The sequence below is a fragment of the Desmodus rotundus genome, chromosome 5, assembly GCF_022682495.2.
Source record: "Desmodus rotundus isolate HL8 chromosome 5, HLdesRot8A.1, whole genome shotgun sequence".
NCBI classification, from domain to species: Eukaryota; Metazoa; Chordata; class Mammalia; order Chiroptera; family Phyllostomidae; genus Desmodus; species Desmodus rotundus.
Window position 1 is genome coordinate 74,922,249 of NC_071391.1, and position 22,897 is coordinate 74,945,145.

Sequence of the window (22,897 nt, forward strand, 5' to 3'; positions counted from 1 at the left end):
AAATAAAAGGAAAAACCAATGCTGGTTAAACACAGCTTTTTCCCATGCATGGAAAAGAAGTGAAGTACCAGCTGCTGTTTTCATAGGCAGCTCCTCAAATGTCAAATTTTGCACCTGGAGTAGAAACTGAGTAGCCTGGCTGACTGGCTGTGAGTCTATTAGATGACTGTAATTTTTTTTAAAATCAAGAGAATACATGAAAGTAAACAGATGCATCAATTGTATCAATGTTGATATAACAAGAAAACAAAATATAAACTACATAAAACTTGCCCCTGCTAGGTTACAATAGCCCTAAAAAGTGACTCAGTCAATTTCAACAAATTGCAAGAGGAGCTAGAGAAATAGCTTTTATAAATTAAATAATTTTTTTATGTTGGATAAAACAACGAAAATTTGTGTTGGCCTAAATAAATAATTTAAAAATACTGTGCTATCCAAATTGGTAATGACTAGCCACATGTGGGGCTATGGAGTATTTGAAATTTGGCTAGTCTAAAATAGGATATGTTGTAAGTATAAAATGAATATAATATTTCAAAGACTTAATTGATAAAAAGAATATAAAAAGAAGTCACTTTTTAAAAAGTATTTCTTAAACATTGCAATGATAATATTTGGATATAGGCTTAAGTAAAATATACTATTGAAATTAATTTCATGCCATTCATTTCACTTTTTTATGTGGCTTTGAAATTTCTTAAAATAACATTGGCTTGCATTATATTTCTACTGGACAACGATGGCTTGGAGTGGCAAGAGAGGTTCAATGTCAGCTACGGAAACTGGGCTCAGAAACTCAACTGGAATTCACCGGTCCTTTCCTAAACTCCAGATTTCCAATAATCCTACTATTTGAAAATATCTCCTCTCGTACATCTCTTCTCTGTTCTGTTAGCTAATATAAAATACCATCATTGCACTGACACACACATAATATCAGCATACTATCCACACTAGTAAGTACTTCGTGGACGGTAGCTATTGTCACACAATGATTCCATGCTCAATTGACAAGTTATGATCCATCACTTTTAACATTTTGCCCCAGAATCTAATATGGAAAATGACACATAGTGAACTCTCAGCAAAAGTTTGTGGAATAAACACATAAATAAAAGTATGAACCAACATATGCATAAATGAAATATTTGGGTTAAGGGAAATTTTCAAAAGTAAATGAAAATATAATGAAATAGTATTATTGCCCTTTTTATCATATCAGTACTTAATCTTATCTGAAAAAAAAGATAAAATTTGAAGCCAGAATTTTCTAAGTACTCTGACATAGAATGAGGACCATAGTAAGGCTTGTCTTACTATAAAATTCTCAAGGGCAGAGACCTAATCCACCACTAAGCTATCAATACAGATTTACTTGTCAATGAAGTTGCATACATGGTTAGAAAGTTGGGCTTAACAAATTATGCAGTTCCATCTTTCACATCAAAGACCCTGTATTAGTTCTCTGTCAGTGTTGTAATGTAACACATCGCCAAAAACATATTGGCTTAAAACAACACACATGTATACTTTAACAGTTATAGGAAGCCAGAAGTCTAAAATCAGTTCAAAGAACCAAAACCAAAATGCTGGCAGGATCATGTTCCCTCTGGATGCCCCAGGCGGAAATCTGTCCCCTGCTTCTTCCAGTTTGTGGTGGTTGCTGGCATTCCTTGGCTTGTGGCCACATCACTTAAATCTCTGTTTCTGTGGTCACATTGTCCTTTCTCCCTCTACCTGTGTCAAATCTCCTTTGGTCTCCCTCCTATCAGGACACCCAGACAAACCATGAAAATCTCCTCATATCAAGATCCTTGGCCAAATCATACCCACAAAGTCTTTACCATGTAAGTGGCCTTTAGAGGAACTGGAATTAGGGCATAAAATCTTTGAAGGCCATTACTCAGCCAAGGACATACCCCAATACATAGATTTCCGGTCTGCACTAAAACATTCACTTAAAAATGCCATGTTTGCATATCACTTTGGATAAGCACAGCCACAATTTTTTAATGTTGTCATTACGTGGCCAATGCACACCTGTAATTGATCACTGTTTCACATCTTGGTAGTGAGCTGTAGGTTTCATTTCCTATAGTTTAATATGCTCACCATTCTGCCCCATGTCTCCTAAAAATCTCAGAAACCACAACACTCTGAAAGGATGATTTCTCACTTCTGATATCATAATAATGCTTTTGTCCCAAAAAGTAACTGATTTTTGATTAACCCATTCACCTGGCAAGTAATAAGCAGTTTCTTGGAACTTTGTGCAAGTCTAGAGTGGTCAACTCGTTGGTCCTGTACTTAGAGGAAATTTTCAGCCAATGACTATGCACATGAACCTGTTGTTCAGGAAATGAGTTTTTTCTCATCAATGTTTCTAAACTGGATTTTCATAAATGTTACGCATGCACACAAACTGGACATGTAAAGGGTACAAAACAACAAAATGATCATGTAAAATTTTCAATACATTTTAATTATATCTAAAATGTATTGAGATCATATAGACTAGAATAGTTGTATATTAATGAGAGTTGACCATTATTCTGAATTTTTAATACATTTGGGGAATATGAAATTTCCCTAGTTTAATTTACATTCCCAACCAAGAAAGGGAAGAAAATAATATGACACACGAAGCTGTCTTTTCTCTACTGCCAACCAGTGATCAAATAATCATATTGCATATCACGTGAAAGTTAAGTCACATTGTGTTGGTAAGTGAGACCACGTATTTACTTTTATGGTTCAGGAAGATTTAGCCTTATATCCGAACACACAAAAGATAAACTTTAGAAAGTAAGACTCACAGTTCCAAAATTAAAAGTTTCTTTTCTGCTCAAGCTTTAATATAATAACAACAACAATAATAATAATAATTAATAGATTTGTTTTTCCATCTTGAAATAATGTTGTGCTCCACAACAGCTTAACCAATATCATTTTTTGGCAAGGAACTTGGAGAGGAGCAGAAGTAGTGTAGATTTAAAGGTGGATTCCAGTTATATGGGTAGGTGGATAGCAATTAGGTAGAATGCAAGGAGAGCAGTTAGGAAGTAATTATAAAAACTCAGGGTAGAAATGATGAGGGCTCAGATATTTATTTGTTCATTCATTCATATGCATCAAGCATCCACTATGTATCAGCCACCCTGTTAGCTGTCAGCACTGGTACATTTTTTTTTACCAAAAACATGGATATAATTTTTTAAATCATTTATTTTGCTTCTATAGTAACTTTTACCAATATTATTTTTGAACTAAATAACAGAATAGATGATTTATGGTTTATAATTTCACCTACAGGACAGAGTAAAACAAAACTCCCAAAACTAGAGACTTAAGTTGTGCAGCTTTGGGGAGGTTGGCATACCCCCTACCTCCCTTGAAGCTTGACTGGTACCTTCCCCTCCCCCTCACAGGAAATCCCCTAGCCCTGTCCTCCCAAGTTCTGGTGGTCCCACTATGGTGAGCTTTGTCTTCCCCTGGCAGAAGTTGTGTGCTCTAGAATAGGGACCATTTTTCCTTTGCGTGACCTACTGGAGGAGAGCCCTCCCTTCACATGGCCAAATATTGGCCTGTTTGGGCCTGATTAACCCTAATGGCTTCACCTGGTGAATCCCTGAGACCTTACCCCAACACAAAGGTATGTGAGCAACCAGTGTGTGGCAGCTAGACTTGTTATACCCAGGGAAATTAACTGAGTAGCCTCAGATCCAGCACTGGCATTGAATTTGAACCTGTATCAATCTGGTGAACATCACTCACCCCTATCTGGTGACTCACTGATAACCTACCTCATGCAACTAGAGTACTGCCAGGGGCTCTTTCACTGACTGAGTCTAAAATTCAATTACAACAGGAGGGCCCACATAACCCACACAAGGAACATTTCTGATGCACCCAACTCAGATGATTGAGAGGACTGTACCACTGGACCCCAAAAGACACCTACTATATTAGACCACCCCTAGGATATTAGGAGTCATGGAATATCTATCTAATATATACAAACAAACACAAAGAGGCAGCCAAAATGGGGAAATAAAGAAACATGCCTCAAATGAAAAAACAGGAGAAATCTTCAGGAGAGCTAAATGGAGGCAAACAATTTATCAAATACAGTGTTAAAGTAATGGTTATAAGGATGCTCAAAAGTATGAAAAAGAGCATAGGAACCATAAAAAGAACCAATCAGAAAGGAAGAATACGACTTCTGAAATAAGGAATACACAAAAAGGAATAAACAGTGAGTTGGATAATGCAGATATTCAAACCAGGGATTTGCAGACAAGGTTTCTGCCCAATCACAGCAGCAAAAAGAAAAAATAATTTAAAAAAAGAACGATAGTTTAAGGAATTCTTGGGACAACATGAAGAGTAACAATATCTGCATTGCAGGGGTAAGAGAAAGAAAATGAGAGAGCACGGGATCAAGAACCTATTGGAAAAAAAAAAAATTATGACTGAAAACTTCCCTAACCTAGTGAAGGAAAAAAGACACACAAATCCTGGAAGTAGGAAGCTTCCTAAACATGATGAACCCAAAAAGGGTCACACTAAAACACATTATAGTTAAAATGGCTAAGGTTAAAGATTAAGAGAGAATCTTAAAAACAGCAAGAGACACACAGTTACCCACAAGGGAGTTCCTATAAGACTGTCGGCTGATTTCTCAACAGAAAAATTTCAGGCCAGAAGGGATTGGCATGAAATATTCAAAGTGATGAAAAGCAAGGACCTACAACCAAGACTACTTTACACAGCCAGGCTATCATTTAAAATTGAAGGAGAAATAGAACTGCCCATAGAAGAAAAAGCTAAAGAAGTTTTTTACCACCAAACCAGTATTACAAGAAATGTTAAAGTGCCTTCTTGGAGAAGAAGTAGAAGAAGAAGAAAAAGAAGAACAGAGGAACATAGTTAAAAGAATAAAATGGCAATAAATACATATGTATCAATAATTATGTTGAATGTAAATGGCTCAACTGTTCTAATCAAAAGACATAGGGTAGCTGAATAGATAAAAAACCAGATCCACATATATGCTGTCTACAAGAGACACACTTCAAAACAAAAGATACACACAGACTAAAATTAAAGGCATGAAAAAAAGATATTTCAAGCAAACTGAAAACAATAAGCTGGGGTAGCAATACTTACAGCTTACAAAATAGACTTTAAAACAGTCTATGGTAAAAGACAAAGAAGGACACTATAATGATAAAGAGAGAAATCCAAACAAGAAGACATAACACATATCAACATGTATGCACCCAACATAAGAGCACCTAAATATGTAAAGCAAATCTTGATGGACATAAAGGGAGAAATTTACAGTAATGCAGTCATACTAGGATATTTTAATACCACATTGAAATTAATGATTAAATCTTTAAGATAGAAAATCAACAAGGAAATGGGAGCCTTAACACAGTACATTAAATGGATCTAACTGACATCTTCAGAGCATTTCACCTCAAAAATAGCAGAATATACATTCCTTTCAAGTGCACAGAAAACATTTTCTTGGATAGACCACATTTAAGGCCCCAAGACAAGTGTCAATACATTTAAGAAGATTAAAATTACATCCAGTGTTGGGAACTACCCTGCCTGGTTCAAGAAGCTGTAACCCCCCATGGCTAAGGCTGAGTAAAAAGACCTTGGGACCATAAGCCACTTAGGAGACAAAGCTTATCCTCCCCGCAGTTGTGCAGTCTCTGCCCCCTTTACTTCACCCTGCTTGGCCCTGGGTGGATGACTGGTTAGCCAATGACGGGTAAGATTCCTCAAGGGATGGATGACCTAAGACAGGCACAGTCACGAAGAGGCCATCAGGGAAGGACTTAGGGGGCTATAGAAAAGGGTTGATGGACTCTCGTCCCTCAGTTTTGTCATAGCCTGAGTCCTCATTCTATCTGTAAAAAGTCTCTTAATCTCTTGGCTACTTGCATCCTCAACCTGACTAAAGCCTAAAACAATGGCAGAAGGCAATACAGCCTTGGGCAGGAACAAGTAGTTCCCCAGGGCAATCAGGAATAGGAAAGAATGCATAAAATCCTGTGAAACCTGCTTTGCTAAGATTGCCCTCAATTTAAATGATAAGGGTCCAAGCATAAAATGAGTTTGTTTCCCAAAGTTATATGGTCCTTTGGCTATCTGACTCAGAATAAGCCCTCATAGTTCTTAGAATGTTATTTATTGTTTGACCATTACTGCCTGATAATGATTGGTGAGCTTTATGTATATGTCCTGTAATCCTATGCAAATTGAACCCAATAAAAGTCTATTGAGGAACAGGCTCAAGGCCCTTCTCCTCTGAGAGATAGGCTACCTTTCCTCCCCAAGCAGATCATGTCTTGGTAGACTTATTCTCATGCGTGGCAGCCTCGGGGGCTCTGTGGGCAGAGCTCCCCTGGACAATCCAACATCCAATCTGGCTATAATTTTATGAAACCAAAAATCAATCACATGCAAAAAACTAAACACACACACACACAAACATGGAGGCTAATAACATGTTACTAAACAATGAATGGGTTAACAATGAGATCAAAGAAGAAATCAAAAGAAACCTTAAAACAGATGAAAATGAGAACAAAACAACCCAAAAGCTATGAGGCACAGCACTAGCAGTCCTCAAAGAGAAATTTACAGCATTACTAGCCGACCTCAAGAAACAAGAAACATCTCAAAAAAACAATCTGACTTTACACTTAAAGGAACTATAAAAGAAAAAGTACAACAAACAAATCCCACAGTGAGTAGAAGGAAGAAAATAATGAAAATCAGTGCAGAAGTAAATGAAATAGAATCTGAAAAACATACAAAAGATCAATAAAACCAAGAACTGGTTCTTTGAAAAGACAAACAAGATTACTAAACCTCTAAACAGACTTGTCTAGAACAAGAGAGGATCCAAATAAATAAATTCAGAAATGAAAGAGGAGAAATAGCAACTGACGCCAAAGAAATATAAAAGATTGTAAGAAAAAAATAATAAAAGGTTATAAGAAATTATTATTAATAACTATATGCCTACATTGGACAATCGAGATAAAATGGGTAAGTTCCCAGAAACATATAATCTTCAAAAACTGAATCAGGAAAATCTGAATACAACTGACAAAATTGAATTACAACTGATGAAATTGAAGCAGTAATCAAAAAACTCCAACAAACAAGTGTCCTGGACTAAATGGCTTTACAGTAGAAATTCACCAAACATTAAAAAACTGAGACTTATTTTTCTCAAAATTACAAAAAAAATTCAATAGGAAGGAAGATTTCTAATCACACTTTATGAGGCCAGCATTATCCTAGTTCCATAATCAGATAAAGAATATACAAAAAGAAAAGAAAGAAAGAAGGAAAATTATAGGCCAATATCTCTGATGAATACAGACGCTAAAATCCTCAACAAAATATTTGCAAATTATATGCTGCAATACATTGAAAAGATTATACACCGTGATCAAGTGGACTATATTCCAGGGATGCAAGATTGGTACAATATCTGTATATCAATAAATGTGATATACCACATAAACAAAATGAAGAACAAAAACCACCTGATCATATCTAAAAAGCATTTGATAAAAATCCAGCACTCATTTTTGATAAAACCTAAAGTAAAATGGTAAGAGAGGGGATATACTTCAACATATTAACGGCCATATATAACAAACCTATACCCAACATCATACTTAACAGAAAAACTAAAAGTGTTTTCTTTAATGTCAGGAACAAGACAAGGATATCTGATTTTTCCACTCTTATTCAACACAGTTCTGGAAGTCTCAGCCAAAAGCAATTAGACAAGAAGATCTAAAGGACATCCATGTTGGAAAGAAAGAAGTAAAATTCATTATTTCAGATAACATGATACTGTATATAGAGAACCCTAAAGATTTCACAAAAACACTACTAGAATTGATAAATTAATTCAGTAAAGTAGCAAGATACAAAATAATTATCCAGAAATCTGTTGCATTTTTCTAAACCAATAATGAACTATTTGAAAGGGAAACTAAGAAAACAATCCATTTAAAATTGCACCAAAAATACTTAGAAATAAATTTAACCAAGGATATAAGACTTGTAATCAGAAAACTATAGACATGGAAGAAAGAAATTGAAGAAATACAAATAAGTGAAAGCATATAATGTGTTCATGAAGAAGAAAAATTAACATTTTTAAAAATGCCATACCACCCAAAGTGACCTGTAGATTCAATGCAATTCCTATCAAGATACCAATGGCATATTTTACAGAACTAGAACAGATATTCCAAAAATTTATATGGAACCACAAAAGACCCTAACTAGCCTCAGTAATCTTGGGAAAGAATAATAAAGCTGGAGAAATCATGTTGTCTGATATAAAACTATACTACAAGGCCACAGTAATCAAAACAGCATGGTTCTGGATAAAAACAGACAGATAGATCAATGGGGTACAAGAGAAAGCCCAGATACATGCCTTTATGGCTAGTTAATGTTTGACAAAAAAGGGAAAAGCATACAATGGGGTAAATACGGTTTATTCAATAAATGGTGTTGAGAAAATTGAACAGATACATGACAAAAAATGAAACGACTACTTTCACAGAAGATTAAACTGAAAGTGGATCAAAGACTTAAATGTAAGTCATAAAACCATAAAAATCCTAGAAGAAAACATATACAGTAAAATCTCAGACATTTCTTGTAGTGATATGTTTTCTGATACATCCCTTCAGGCAAAGGAAACAAAAATAAACTAATGTTTTTTTTCATAGCAAAGGAAACCATCAACCAAATGAAAAGACAACCTACTCTATGGGGGAAATATTCGTGAATGATACATCTTATAAAAGGTTAATAATCAGAATTTATAAAGAACTTTGATCTCCAAAATATATAAAGAACTCAGATGACTCCACTCAGGAAGATAAACAATCCAATTTAAAAAAGGGCAAAGGCCTTGAACAGAGATACTTCTCCAAGGAGGACATACAGAGGGCCCAGAGACATATGAAGGGATGTTCAACATCATTAGTCATCAGAGAGATGCAAATTAAAACGACAATGAGATACCACTTCACATCGGTCAGAATGGCCATGAGAAACAAATCAACTAACAATAAGTGCTGGTGAGGTTGTGGAGGAAAGGGAACCCTAGTGCACTGTTGGTGGGAATGCAGATTGATGCAGCCACTGTGGAAATACCCTCAAAAAACTAAAAATGGAACTGCCTTTTTATCCAGTGATTCCACTGCTGGGATTATACCCTAAGAACCCTGAAACACCAATCCAAAAGAACCTATGCACCCTATGCTCATAGTGGCATTATTTACAGTAGCCAAGTGCTAGAAACACCCTAAGTGCCCATCAGTAAATGAGTGGATCAAAATAAATGAGATAAGGGAAATAAGGCTGGTGGCGAAAGACAGATACCATATGATGTTACCTATAAGTGGAACCTAAACAACAAAATGAACAAGCTAGCAAATAGAACCAGAGACATGGAAATGAAGAACAAACTGACAGTGACCAGAGGAGTTGGGGGAGAGGGATAATGGGAGAAAGAAGGGAAAGAGTCAAGTCATGGAACATGTATAAGGGATCCATGGACAAAGACAAGCAGAGGTAGGATTGAATGTGGGAGTGGGGTCTGTAGAGCAGAGTAGAGTAATGAGGGAAAAATTGGGACAAGTGTAATTGAACAACAATAAAAATAATTAAAAATAAGAATGTACACAACTAAACACCAAAAAATAAATAATAATAATCCATTTAAAAATGGGCAACAGACTGAATAGACACTTCTCCAAAGAGAACAGAAGATGGCTAATAGACATATGAAAATATGCTTACTGTCACTAATCATCAGAGAGATGCAAATATCACAGTGAGATATCACTTCTCACAGGTCAGAATGACTATCATTAATTATCAACAAACAAGAAGGGCTAGCGAGAATGTGGAGAAAAGGGAGCCCTAGTGCACTGTGGGAATGCAGATTGGTGCAGCCTCTGTGGAAAGCAGTATGGAGTTACCTCAAAAATTAAAATGGATCTGCCTTTTGACCCAGTGATTATACTTCTGGGAATATATCTGAAAAAAAAACCTGAAACAATAATTTGTAAGAATATATACACACCTATGTTCACTTAAAGGAACTAGAAAAAGAAAAACAAACAAAGCCCAAACTGAGTAGAAGGAAGAAAAGAATAAAAATCAGAGCAGAAATAAAAGAAATAGAATCTCAAAAAGCAATACAAAAGATCAATGAAACCAAGAGCTGGTTCTTTGAAAAAATAAACAAGATTAATAAACCTTTAACCAGATGCATGTAGAAAAAAAGAGGACCCAAAAATCAGAAATGAAAGAGAAGTAAAAACTTCTTGTTTTTACATGAAATGTATACTTTTTTTGTTCAATAGCAACTCTCCTTTATTCCTCAGTATAATAACATACAGTGTAAAGATATCTTCTTTATACATTTTCAAACAGAATGGAGGTAATCTCCCCTTACACTTTTATAGTTAATCATCAAGATTCCACTTTAAGAATTGTTTATTGACCCTTCATTTATTTCTTTCTTTTAAACTTTTATTAAGTGGTAGAAACTTTACATAGTTCTCAAATACTAATATTGGAAAGGAAATGTGTACCAAAAAGGATTCATTCTAATCAAAGCACGTGTGGGGCTTATTTTGGGGGTGTGGGGTAAGAAAAGACAGTAGAAAATTCTCTACATTTCATTAATATAAGTCTAAAATTGACCCCAAAATGTCACGCTTATGCCTAGGCAGCAGCCTTGAAGTATGTGTGATCTCGGCATTCTCAAGGAAGTCTTTTGGAAACATAACCAATCTTTCCACCAAGCCACTGTTCGTAATGGCTAAGAAAGCCATTATAAATTACTAGTACTCAAGAAATACCAGGTATTAGCACGTATACCCACAATCAGAAAAATCACTTACTTTGAAAACATGAGAGTTGATTACTCTGTTTATTGGGCATGTATTTTATGCAAATTAATACTTCTCTCTTTCCTCTAGAGTTTATCCACATGAATACAACACAAGTTTCTAAAGCTTAGTGTCCACAAATTACTTTTCTATTTCCATGACCTTTTCTTATCTGCTCTTCCTCTCCTATTCCCTTTCCTATTCAGTGATATAATTAACCACCAGTTAACAGAAACCTAACAGTCACCCTGCACTGAGAGTTTAAACATCCCTTCTCCCGTTCATTTACAATCTGATAGCGAGAGAGCTCCTGTGGCCGAAAGATCAGTCATAAAAAGAAGACACTAATTGGCTGATGATTCACTGATTCTTCAAACCTTATTGAGCTGCTCCGATGTGCCAGGCAATGAAGTGGAAAACAAGGATGACTGACTCTGTTAAGTACAGAAATTATGCTTACATCAGCAGATGCAAGATAGGCAAATACTATCATTGTAAGACCTATGATGGAAATGTGGAAAAATAGAGGAGTAGTCAGTTATAAATGGGGAGGTTTAGGAGTCAGAAAAGGTACATAGAATGGTGAAATTCCTCTGTATAAAACGTGATACCTGGTCAGTACACGCACTCAACAGTTCACTCAAAAACAACTATAATGTGCTGGGAAGGACAATGACAACAAAAAGGTTAGTACTGTTTAGGAATGCCTCACTGGATGAATATCCTAATATTGAGAAAATAATTATTATTTTAAAATATTTTAAAAATGGACAATAAAAAACTACTTTACTCTGAAGACTACTGAATGAAGAGTTTACTTTAAATACCAGTAAGATCACCCACTGTAGACCTCAAGTAGTGAAGTAAGAAGGCAGATGGAGAACTCAGTAAGGAGGCAGTAAATGTTGAATCACAGCACATTGGCACATAAGTAGCAGCTGATCATTTGGACAATGGAGACTATCAGAGGGAAAGTGAAGAGATAAGGCTAAGGTCACAAGCTTAAAAAATATACCAGTATTTTTAGGGCGCACAGGATGATGAAGACCCCGCCAAGGAGAGAAAAACTAACTAACTAACTAAATAAATAAAAAGTAAATGATATAAAAAAGATCTATGTGTGTTCAATGTCATTTTCTATTGTTATAAATATCCTATTATTTTAAATATTATAAGATTATATATCTCTTTATGCCTATATACTAAAAAATGTTGCAGTTATAGAACTTGATAGCTCATATAATATGACATTATTTGTTATTTCAGATGCTCTTTCTTTTTATAGTCACAAGACCCTCATTCATCTAAGATCTTTCACTGTTCATAATGGTTACAGGGATAGAACAAAACATAAAATATACTTTTTAAAGCCTTCTTTAATTTTGCTACTCCAAAGAACCTAAAATAAGTAAGTATTCAGTAGTTCTGGCTTTATTTCTATCACCATCAAAACATGTCATTCAGGGGCCCTGGCTGGGTAGCTCAGTTGGTTAGAGCATTGTCCCAGTGCGCCAGGTTGCAGTTCGATCTCTGTACAGGGCACATACAAGAATCAGCCAATGAACACATTAGTAAGTGGAACACCTTATGTCTCTCTTTCTGTTTCTCTCTGTCCATCTCTCTCTCTCTCAAAAATCAATACATAAAAATTAAATAAATAAAGCATAATTTAGGGGTACTTGAGACAAAGAAAGGGCAGTGTCAAGCCAAGGGAAGAGAACATTTCAAGAGAAGACCTCCTGATCACAGAGGAGGTTACAAATTATAGTGACCTCACCCAGAGAGGTTGAGTGGAGCAGCGGAGATGACTAAGTTGCAAAGGGGAAAGAAGAGAGTAAGTAAAGACAGTGAGCTGTAGTGAGACTGAAGAAGTAAATATGGTGATGACTTGAAGAGAAACAGTAGAACTCCTTATATATGCTATGGGAGGATGCAAGGAAACTTGAACATATGTGTTGGTGAGAAGATGGAGCCAATAAGAAGGGAAGTTTAAAAACAGTAGAAGTAAACTCTGTGGGTTAGGTCGCAGGGTTGAGGGAGTCAGAAAGAGGCACAATCGTGCACAGGAGAGAAATCACCCACATATGCAACTAACTTTTAAGAGCACTGCTGACTCTGACCCTGAAATAAGTTATTAGTGCAAACTACGAGGTTTACACTGTTGATGTTATTATTGGTTAGCAACTACTTCATTTGTTGAAGCATAGCTTTACCCAACTAAACCAGTTAGTAAATAAAGGTACTCTGTATCTATTATCTCCCTATCTATCTAATCTATTATTGCATAAGCTGGTGTTAATTCAAGTTATTTCATTTTATAATTATGTAGATGTTTTTATTTTGTAGCCAATGAGCTAGATTTTGCACTTATCCCTGTTGAATTTCATTTTAAGAGGATAAGTCCATCATTTCAACCTAAGAGTACGTGGATTCTCTAATCCAGTAATCAGCAAACTGTAGTCTGTAGGCTCACTGCCTATTTTTGTAAATACTGTTTTATTGAAACAGAGCTACACCATTTATGTAATTTCTATATTCATTTATGTAATTTCTATAGCTGATTTCATGCTACAATGGCACAGGTGAGTATTTGCAACAGAGAACTTATGTCCCCCAAAGCAGAAAATATTTGCTATTTGTCCCTGTACAGAAAAAGTCAGCCAACCTCGGCATCTAATCTAACCCATGAACTATACTTTCCAGCTAAAATATGCAAGTTTGGGAGATGTGTTTTCATGTCTTCATTCAAGTTATAAAAATTCTAATCCCAATAGAATCTAATCTGAAATACTGGTAGAAATCCCTCCTTATCTCCCTCTTGACTAATACAAATCTATCAGTTACCACTAAAAGAATGATAACAACAGTGCATTATCATCAGGCTACTATGGTTATTTTTCACAAGGCTGTCAAAGTGAGCCTGTAATTTTCATAGTTTACATGCATGCTTAAGATAATACCACTTCCAATTTATGATCTTGATAAACCTAACAGAAATGTAATCTAAACTTTATGATTCAAAGACATCATTAAAAATATCAACAATTTTACTGGGCTATAAAGTAATGATTCTGTGGAGACATAGGGAAATAGGTTGACTCTTAGTCCATTTGGGCTGTTATAAGAAATACTATAGACTGAGTGACTTACCAAGAACAGAAATGTATTTCTTATAGTTCTAGAGTCCAAGATTGTGGTGCCAGTAGATTCAATGTTTTTTTTGTTGTTGTTGTTGTTATATCCTCATATGGGCGAAGGAGGGATCTCTTTGGTGTCTCTTTCATAAGGGCACTAATCCCATTCCTGAGGACTCTGCCCTCATAATATAATCAATTCCCAGAGGTTCCTCTTTCTATTATCATCACACTGGGGCTTATTGATTCCAAGGTATGAATTTAAGGGGCAACAGAAACATTCAGTTCATAGCTGGTTACTACATTGTTCACTGCATTTAATAAGAAGTCTATGCCAGCTGTGCTTGCTTAGGTCTTAAGAATGCTTTTCAAAAATTGAAAATGTAAGAGGAGGCAAGAAAACTACTAGCTGTCACTTCTCAGTGCTGATAGTGTGAGAACTTGAAGCTGTCCCGCTAGCTGCTAATCTAATTGCAAGCTCCTATTCTGCTGTGAATATGGAAATCACATAAGCAAGTGGGATGAAATTACATGGGAAGTAAAGGCAAATGGTCTTTTAATGTTTACCACATGAACTTTATGAACTCATTTATATAGTTTGTGACACTAATTTTGGCTTTTAAGTGAATTTGTTGCATATTTATTAGTTCATTTGGTTGTGTTTTACATAGCTGAGTTTGCTGAATAGCTAAATTCTATAGAAGTAGGCTGATGCTAGATTGCTTATTAAATGTTTTAGTGAAATGCAAAACTTGTCAGCAGCTTCTCACAATTGGGTCTGAAATGACTGGTTCAAAACTGACATAGCATATTCAACCCCTGCTCATAGCTTACACCCAGCAATTGTCATTAAGCTCCCTCAGTCCAAAGAAGGCATGTTAGATTTCAAATGTCAAAAATCAAGAATCTTAATACACAAGCTCTCAAATCATGTTTGGCTCACTTTTATAGGCCAAGCACTGTACCCCAAACTATGTGTTCATAAACACTCTACAAAAAAGTGCTCAAGTAAAAAATCTAAAATCTGAGAAAAATCCCTCGTTGTGATGAAAGACAGGTCACATGCCTTGCACAGACCTCTGCATCTCCCAATTATACAAAACCTCTAATTTTCACGTAGTACAAAACACAGTATTAATTGATTAATATTAAATTTAATATATAGATGTTTGCATATCAAGATGAAGAGCAAAGATATATTTTTATATGTATCATCAACACTTGTAAGAAACAAGGTTTGCTTCATTACAGTTCTGGAAAAAAATCCTCAGAAGAAAATATTGCCTCCTGTCTGCGTACTTGTGCATTCTTAGTGTCTCATTGTCCTGTTCCTTTATTTACGACTTACATCTGACTCTGAAATATTGTGTGGGGAGGGCATTTCTGCTGCTGTGTTTGTCTTGGATTCTTTCCTTTTTGCTATTATAGGTTACCCGCCTGTAGCTTTTTGGTAAATTGTCCCCACAAGAATAAATGCGATCTGGCCAGATAGCTCAGTGGTTAGGGTGTCATCCCCAATGCAAGGTTGCAGATTCGATGCCCATTGAGGGCTCATACAGGAAGCAACCGATGAATGCATAAATAAGGGGAACAACAAATCAACATTTCTCTCTCTCTCTCTCTTTCTCTCTCGAATAAATAATTTTTAAAAGAGTTAATGCAAAAATGCTCCCTTTTAAATTGTACTAATTCTGAAATTTATAAGTTTGAAATAATTTAAAATATTGTCAAAACTAGACAGGTTACTTTCAGGATTTACATTATCTCATGAGACCTCAGATACACGTAACAATTTCTAATACGTGGTGTGCTTAGCTGCAGAGGGGTGTCCAGGGTGAGGAAACTTCAGTGATGTTCTGAGGCACTGAGCACCTAATATTCGGAGATTTCAGACAAGGAAAGTCAGGCATGTCCTCCACTATCGCAATGAAAATAAATTCCGTGTCAATGCCCCTCAGGCAGCGGAGGTGTCGACAGCCTGGTCTTGATCACAGCACCGGCCTGGCTGACTTCTCAGAAACACTACAGCACTCAGCATTCAAACACAGAACGGGCCATATCTTTCCCTAAATTAAGTCTTTCAGTGGCTTCCCCTTGCCCTCAGGATGACTGCCAAACTCCTTAACATTACCTCCCAGGCCTTTCACCAGTGGACACTTGCTTACCTATATTCTCATCTCCAAATCTTGGCAAGTGCTATTCCCTGCACTAGGAAACTCCACCCTCCTTCCTCACTGCCATCAACTTTTTGAATCCTTCTCATTTTTCATTCCCCAGTTTAGACATCACTTCCTCCAAGAAGCCTTCTACAATCCCTAAAATGTATGTTATTTAGGTTCATCTTGTGAATTTCAACCTCTTTATGCATTTTCTCTATTAAAGCGTCAATCACACTATATTCACTGGTTTCATGGTTTTCAATCTGTGAAATACATTTTTTTGGAATAAAATTCTTAGAATGAATTCAAATATGTGAAACAGAAATGGGGAGATACATGGAACTGTTCTGTTGAAGAAGCGGGGAGAACCTGAAGTTATATATGTTCAGCTTCCCAGCATGCGTGTGCTGACCTTTAAGGAACTTCTTGAGAATCTTGGGACTCTCCAGAGTGCATCTGAGACACAATTACAATACTCTAAAACAAAGTTCTTATTTTTCAATATTGCCCACTAGACCACAGACTTCAAGAAGTCAGAAACCATGTTTGTTTCATTCATAATGTACTTTATAACTGAACATCTGACCCAGAAAGCTGAAGACATTAGAGATGCAATAAGTAATTGTTAATTAAATGAATAATAGTTACAGTAGAGTCAGTGGCAGACTTCAGGTTAAAGAACTATTTGTCCTGTCATCTTTAGACAGCCCAGATCAAGTAAAGAATGACCTGAGTAGAGATGACGTTAAAAGGTATCGGGAAGTGCAAAGGGTAACGCATCTCTTCTTAAAGGCCAACTTGATCTTTTGTAAAGACTAGTGCACTACAGAAATGATGTGGCACACACGAGTTAGAAATGGCCTACACCTGTTTGCTTAAAAGATGTTCTTATTTAAACACAAAGAAGAGTTTTATTAAGGTGTTCAGAAAGTGACTTTTTATGCTAACCAGATCATTCAGCAAAGAAAGCTCAAGAGTCAGTTCCAGAAGGAAAATGATTTGCATTATGACTCAACTCTCCAGGACAGTGACATAAATATGCATATCCTCCCAGACTCTTAGAATAATGCTCAAGAGTCCTTTGTGACAGCATGCTTATGGTGGCCATTAGGTATCAGTAACTCTGGGGACATTGCTCCATTGTTTGATCCTCCTGTTACGAAACAACGAACTTTTGCTTTCATTCACAAAAATCACTGTTATCCAATGAATACATTATAGTCATTACTATAACTCACAACCTACTGGCACCTTCTATTACACAGTATATGGACACCTGGCTGAACCAGCCTCTTCAGAAGAACCTCGATTAAACAGTGTAACCTATGATGGAAAGTCAAAGCTATGTTGCATTTAAAATATGTCATCACCACTATGCTCCATAAGATCACAAGGCTTTAACACCCTTAGACTTGAACAGAAATACAGACACAAAAGAACGTATTATTTAGACACTAATCTGATTCTTAGCTTTCAGATGCTTTAATTTGTTTTATTGTCCTCTGCTTTATCGCTTTCCCTTTAAGCTTTGATCGTTGCCTCAAAGTCTATGTGCTGTCCTCAATAAGGGTCACAGAAACCCACGTTATTTAAGAAACAAGCTTGAATACTTAAAAATCTAAGACTCAATCACTGAAATTGCAGGCCTGTCACTAGATAATGATAATGTAATAGATGATTCAAACACTAGAATATTAAACAACCTGACGCTTGTAGTTTCTGAAAGCAACAATAGGTCAAGAAAGTGAAGAGTAATTTTGTATTTTTAAACCCCTCAGCAGGAAGTTCTATCTAGTTTGATTTTAAAATAAGTAAGTAATGCTGTCAGTTAATTACTACCTTTATACTTCATGATCCGCACTCTGAGCAATACTAGTTCTGGCCAGTTTTTATTACAAAAACCAAGTGCATAGGCACTAAAATAAGAATACGCGGTCATATGTGGTTGCTTTGCCAAATGAAGATTATTCTCTGTGCCAAGAGGTGAATCAAGAAAAAGACACCAAAAGTAAATCAGTTTGAGAAAAAAATTATAAATATGATATAAGGAAGTATAAATATTCAATTAATTACTGCAAACTAATGTTAATCCCCTTAGCTGTAGAACCTAGTTTCCTCTTGGATGCAGAGACCACATTGAACCACCGCCCTCCACTGAGTCAGCTTCAGCTACTGTGCAGGTGCTGAGAAGGGCTCTACAGGTGTTCCTTTTAGAACAAGGAACAGTTGACCCTTGAACGACATGGGTTTGAGCTGCACAAGTCCACTTACACACGGAGGTTTGTCAATAAATACTGTAAATCTGCCCTGGCTGGTGTAACTCAGTGGATTGAGCACGGGCTGTGAACCAAAGGGTCATCAGTTCGATTACTAGTCAGGGCACATGCCTGGGTTGTAGGCCAGGTCCCCAGTACAGGGCATGTGAGAGGCAACCACACATTGATATTTCTCTCTCTCTCTTTCTCCTTCTCTTCCCCTCTTTCTAAAAATGAATAAATAAAATCTTTTAAAAAATAAATACTGTAAATCTATTTTCTCCTCCTAATAATTTTTAATAATTTTGTCTAGCTTACTTTATTGTAAAAATACAGTATATAATACATATAATGCAAAACGTGTGTTAATTGGTTGTTTATGTTATCAGTAAGGCTTCCGTCCAACAGGTCGCTATTAGTAGTTAAGGTTTTGGGAGTCATAAGTTATATTCAGATTTTTGACTGAGGCAGGGTTGACAACCCTAATATCCAAGTTGTTCAAGGGTCCACTATATAATACAACAAAGAATTCAGGAAGGCCAAGAGGTATCAGCAGACCCGTCTGCTACACTGGATAGAAGGAAATTATATTATTTATCAACCTTATACTTTATTCCTGTATCATTTCTTAGCTAGTACAGTTATCTGGTGCTATTAAGTACAGGTAGATCAAAAAGAAGTTGTTTTTTGTCATCAGGATGGACAGGACCCATCCCACCTCAGGCCCAGGACAATATGCCTGCCTTCTTTGTTCCTTTCTTAACCCTGACACTAGCTAGCAGCTAACAGGGTCAACAGGGAGAAATCAATGGCACTCAAGTGGAATGATAGTTCCAGCATTAGGTAATGGTTTCTAAAACCCCTATTCAAGGGTCATGTCTAATTTTTTGTTGTTGTGTTGGTTTTGTTTTTTACCATTTGAAATCTGAGGGTCAGGTCATCTAAAGACCCTAATATATTTCACCTCATTATATTCCATGTCCATGCCCTTCCCAAGTTTATACCCTATCTTAATCCAATAGTCAAAAGATTGAGAAAATGGTCTTCTTAGTGAGGCATTAAGAAACTTTGGGACAAGTTGAAAATATCTGGAATCAGAACAAAGGTTTAATTTAATAAGTTACTTTCTCTTGTCAGCTCACTGACGTTATTAAGATTTTTCCAGACAATGTCTAGACTTTTTCAAAGACCCTCTATTCTTACTCTCTTCCCCAAACTCTATGGCAATGTTTCTCAATTTTTTTACATTACTGTCAATATCCATTTAAGAAGCCTTTTTAGATTTTTTTCCCTAATCACATCCCCTCCCTATGAAATAGTAGCAGTACAGATAGACTGCTAATTTGCTTGTATGTACTGGCCCTTTGGAGGACCACACACCATTGTAGCATCAAAGATTTCTTTCACATCCTAAGATCCAATTTTGACCCTGTGGGGCAATATCACCTCTCTTTGAGATGAATGCTCTATAACACTTAAGAATAATCTGCCATTTGAAGATTCCCCAAGCTAACCACACATTATGAGAGTTAAAATTTTTCACTCTGTATATAACAATTTTCTTTTAATTAAACTAGCTTTTCCCCTTTCTCTGTCTTATTTATAAGAAGAGACTGACATTAAGAAAAGTATCAAACAATCTAATAAATGTGTGTATGCATGTGTGTGCCTACTGTTAGAGTAGTTGTAAAAGGGTCTTAGCTAAAATATGAAGAAATAAATCCAGGATAGTTTTAAGAATTTTGATAAAACAAATCATTTGTCATATAGACTAGACAGAGTTTTTACATAGAAAAGTAAAGTGAGATTATTCTTTTCCCCAAAAAATATTATGAGCTGCATGACTTGGTTTTAGTTGGAATTTTGGGTTAATGGGCAATGGTTACATACTTTTCATATTCTGTCCTTGACTTCTTGTAACTGATACTGAGAGGCCAAAGATTACAAAATTATGGCTATGAAGTCATGCAAATTATAAATGGCATTTTACTCTGTGCAGCTGAAAGGGCATATAAAGTGCAAACATTAACAAAACTAAAACTCAGCTAGAAGACTGTTCATTTTGGAAACAGTACTGAGTTTCCAAAAGGAACAAAACTATAAAACATTGTTCTTGAGCCTAAACCTTTTTTGAAAGTTTAATAAGAATATTTTGTGTTTTAACTAAGTTGGAAAGTTATAAGAAAGACGCCGTAATAAAGTAATTCTATAAAATAGGGGGATCTTCTGGTCAGGAGTCGACTCTATGGCCTCCTACAGCCTCTACACACAAATACCACTTCAGATGACTTGAACATACTGAAATCCACAGTCCAGTTGTCATTGGAAAACATAATAAAGTTTTTTCTGTTCATTTGTTTCAAAGTTAAAAAGGCTTTCAGTGAAGTCCAAGTTAAGGACATACCAAGAAAGAAACTGCTAAGGGAATAAGGTGGCTAATATGAGTTTACCAGAGAACAGTCAAATATCGCCAACTCAAACAGTGACCCCATTAAGGTTAGCTTGGTGATCTCCTCTGGGGATGTGTTAGAAGTTTAAGCGAGCAGAGGAAGAAAAAGATGTTACTGATGAAGGAAAAATACAAGTCTATAGGTCAGTTCAGGTAGGTGACAGAAACAGCTGCAAAATACTGGCAACATCAGCGGAAGTTGAGAATTGAGAAGTAAATCAACTTCAGATCTTGGTGGAGGTCCAGAAAATAAATAAACTCAATTAAAATCTCTGGGACCTGATGACCCAGGTGTTCTCCAGAGTGAAGGAAAACAAACAAGTCTGCCTGGGACCTTGCTTAGAATAGATGGTTAAAGAGCTTTGCTTTTTGCAAACAGTTGGAAAGCCTTCTGTGTAAGAAAACTGAGGCAGCAACCCAGCACCCTTGTGGTACACATGGTACCCTATACCCCTATTCTCCCAGACTCCGAGTTTCTGAGCCACTTGGAACCGCAGTGGGAAAGTCACCCTGGGGACAGAATGGGCAACATGCTGCACACAGCCATCTCCTCAAAATAAATAATATACAGTTGTCACTCTGTCCCAGAAGTGACTGAGAGATTGAAATGCATCATTCCTTCTCCCCCCACTAAAAAATAAAAATTAAATCACCCGGAGAAAGTCATTCTCGAGTCCCTCCACCTATTTATTATAAATGCCCTATCTATCCGACTTTCAAGTTCAAAAGGTTAAGAGCTTGACCGATGGGCGGCGCAGCCTGAAACTTTCTGCAACTCCGTTGTTCTGGTATCAGTGACTCCTGGACATCAAGATGACTTCTCTAGAGTGGATGGAGATGAGCCACCTGACCCACTGGATCCCCTGCAGCACGCATCCTACACCACTCAGTCCCATTTCGGGAAGAGCGGCTGTCTCAGGTCTGCAGACAAGCAGAAATCTCTCCAGCACAATACATTCACCACATGAAAGATTTGGAGAGAGAGAATAAAGATGGGGGGGGGGGGGGGACGAGGAGGTGGAGAGTCAATGACAACAAAAAGTGATTTTTTTTAATTAAAAAAAATAAAATCTGAGCCTCTTACCATCTCGTCTGAGGTTGGCGTTGCGCAAGGCTTTGATGGAGGCGCTCTGTGGAGCTGCAGAAGTGTCCCGATAGCTGAAAAAGTTTGCGCAGACTAGAGTGCAGACGAGGATGAGCCGGTGCATTGGGATCAGCTACCGAGGGACACGGTGGCTCTAAGAAAAATCCGGGAGAAGCTCCGGGGACTGACGCAGCGCTGCGCCAAGCTCCTGCCGCCTGCGCTCGCCCAGCGCTGGCCCGGCTGCTGTGCTAATCGCCTAGCTCTCCCAAACTTCCTGCATGCTGAACTTTCTGAGCACGTGTGGGTGCCGCACTTCCTTGTAGTGCTGAGAGTTGATAAATGGTGACGGGACAAACAACAGGTTGACGTTTGTTCGCCCCCTCCGGTGGCCAGCGGCTGCAGCACAGGCTGCAGGGGGCAGGCGGCTCTGTGTTCCACGGCTGGATAGTGGAGCAGCCGCGTCCTCCGCCCCAGCGCTGCGCGCACTGATTCTCAGCTGCAGTAGCAGCCCAGCTCCCCCGGCCAGGCTGAAACCCGCTCTGCAAGTGAATATGCCCAGTTTGACAGTGGGCCAGGACTCTTCCCACCACCCTGGGCCTAACTGTAGACGTTAGATCAGAAAGGGAGCACAGAACAAGGTGGCCAGGAGGAAACGGGAGAAGGTAGAATCCCAGTGCTTCTGCAGGGGCGGCTGACTCATTTACCCACAAGCTAAGGTTCATGGCATGGTGATAGTGGGGTTTGGGGAGGGGGCTGGCGTTGGAAGTGGTGTTTGCAATAAATCCTGACTAGTTCTACTTACCCAAGATTTCACTCTGTGAAAAAGTGGAAAAATGCACTTGCAAA

At 37.2% G+C, this 22,897-nt stretch overlaps 1 protein-coding gene across 2 annotated transcripts in view; it reads right to left on the bottom strand.

Moving 5' to 3' along the window:
- PDGFD (platelet derived growth factor D) overlaps nucleotides 1-22,499 on the bottom strand; it is a 245,528-nt gene extending 223,029 nt beyond the window's left edge. For both annotated transcript variants that reach the window (XM_024570915.4, XM_024570914.4), the window contains exon 1: nucleotides 22,052-22,499. In XM_024570915.4, the coding sequence (XP_024426683.2) occupies nucleotides 22,052-22,175 (124 nt within the window). In that variant the 5' untranslated portion in view covers nucleotides 22,176-22,499. The remainder of the gene's footprint in view (nucleotides 1-22,051) is intronic.
- Between the last annotated feature and the right edge of the window lie 398 nt (nucleotides 22,500-22,897).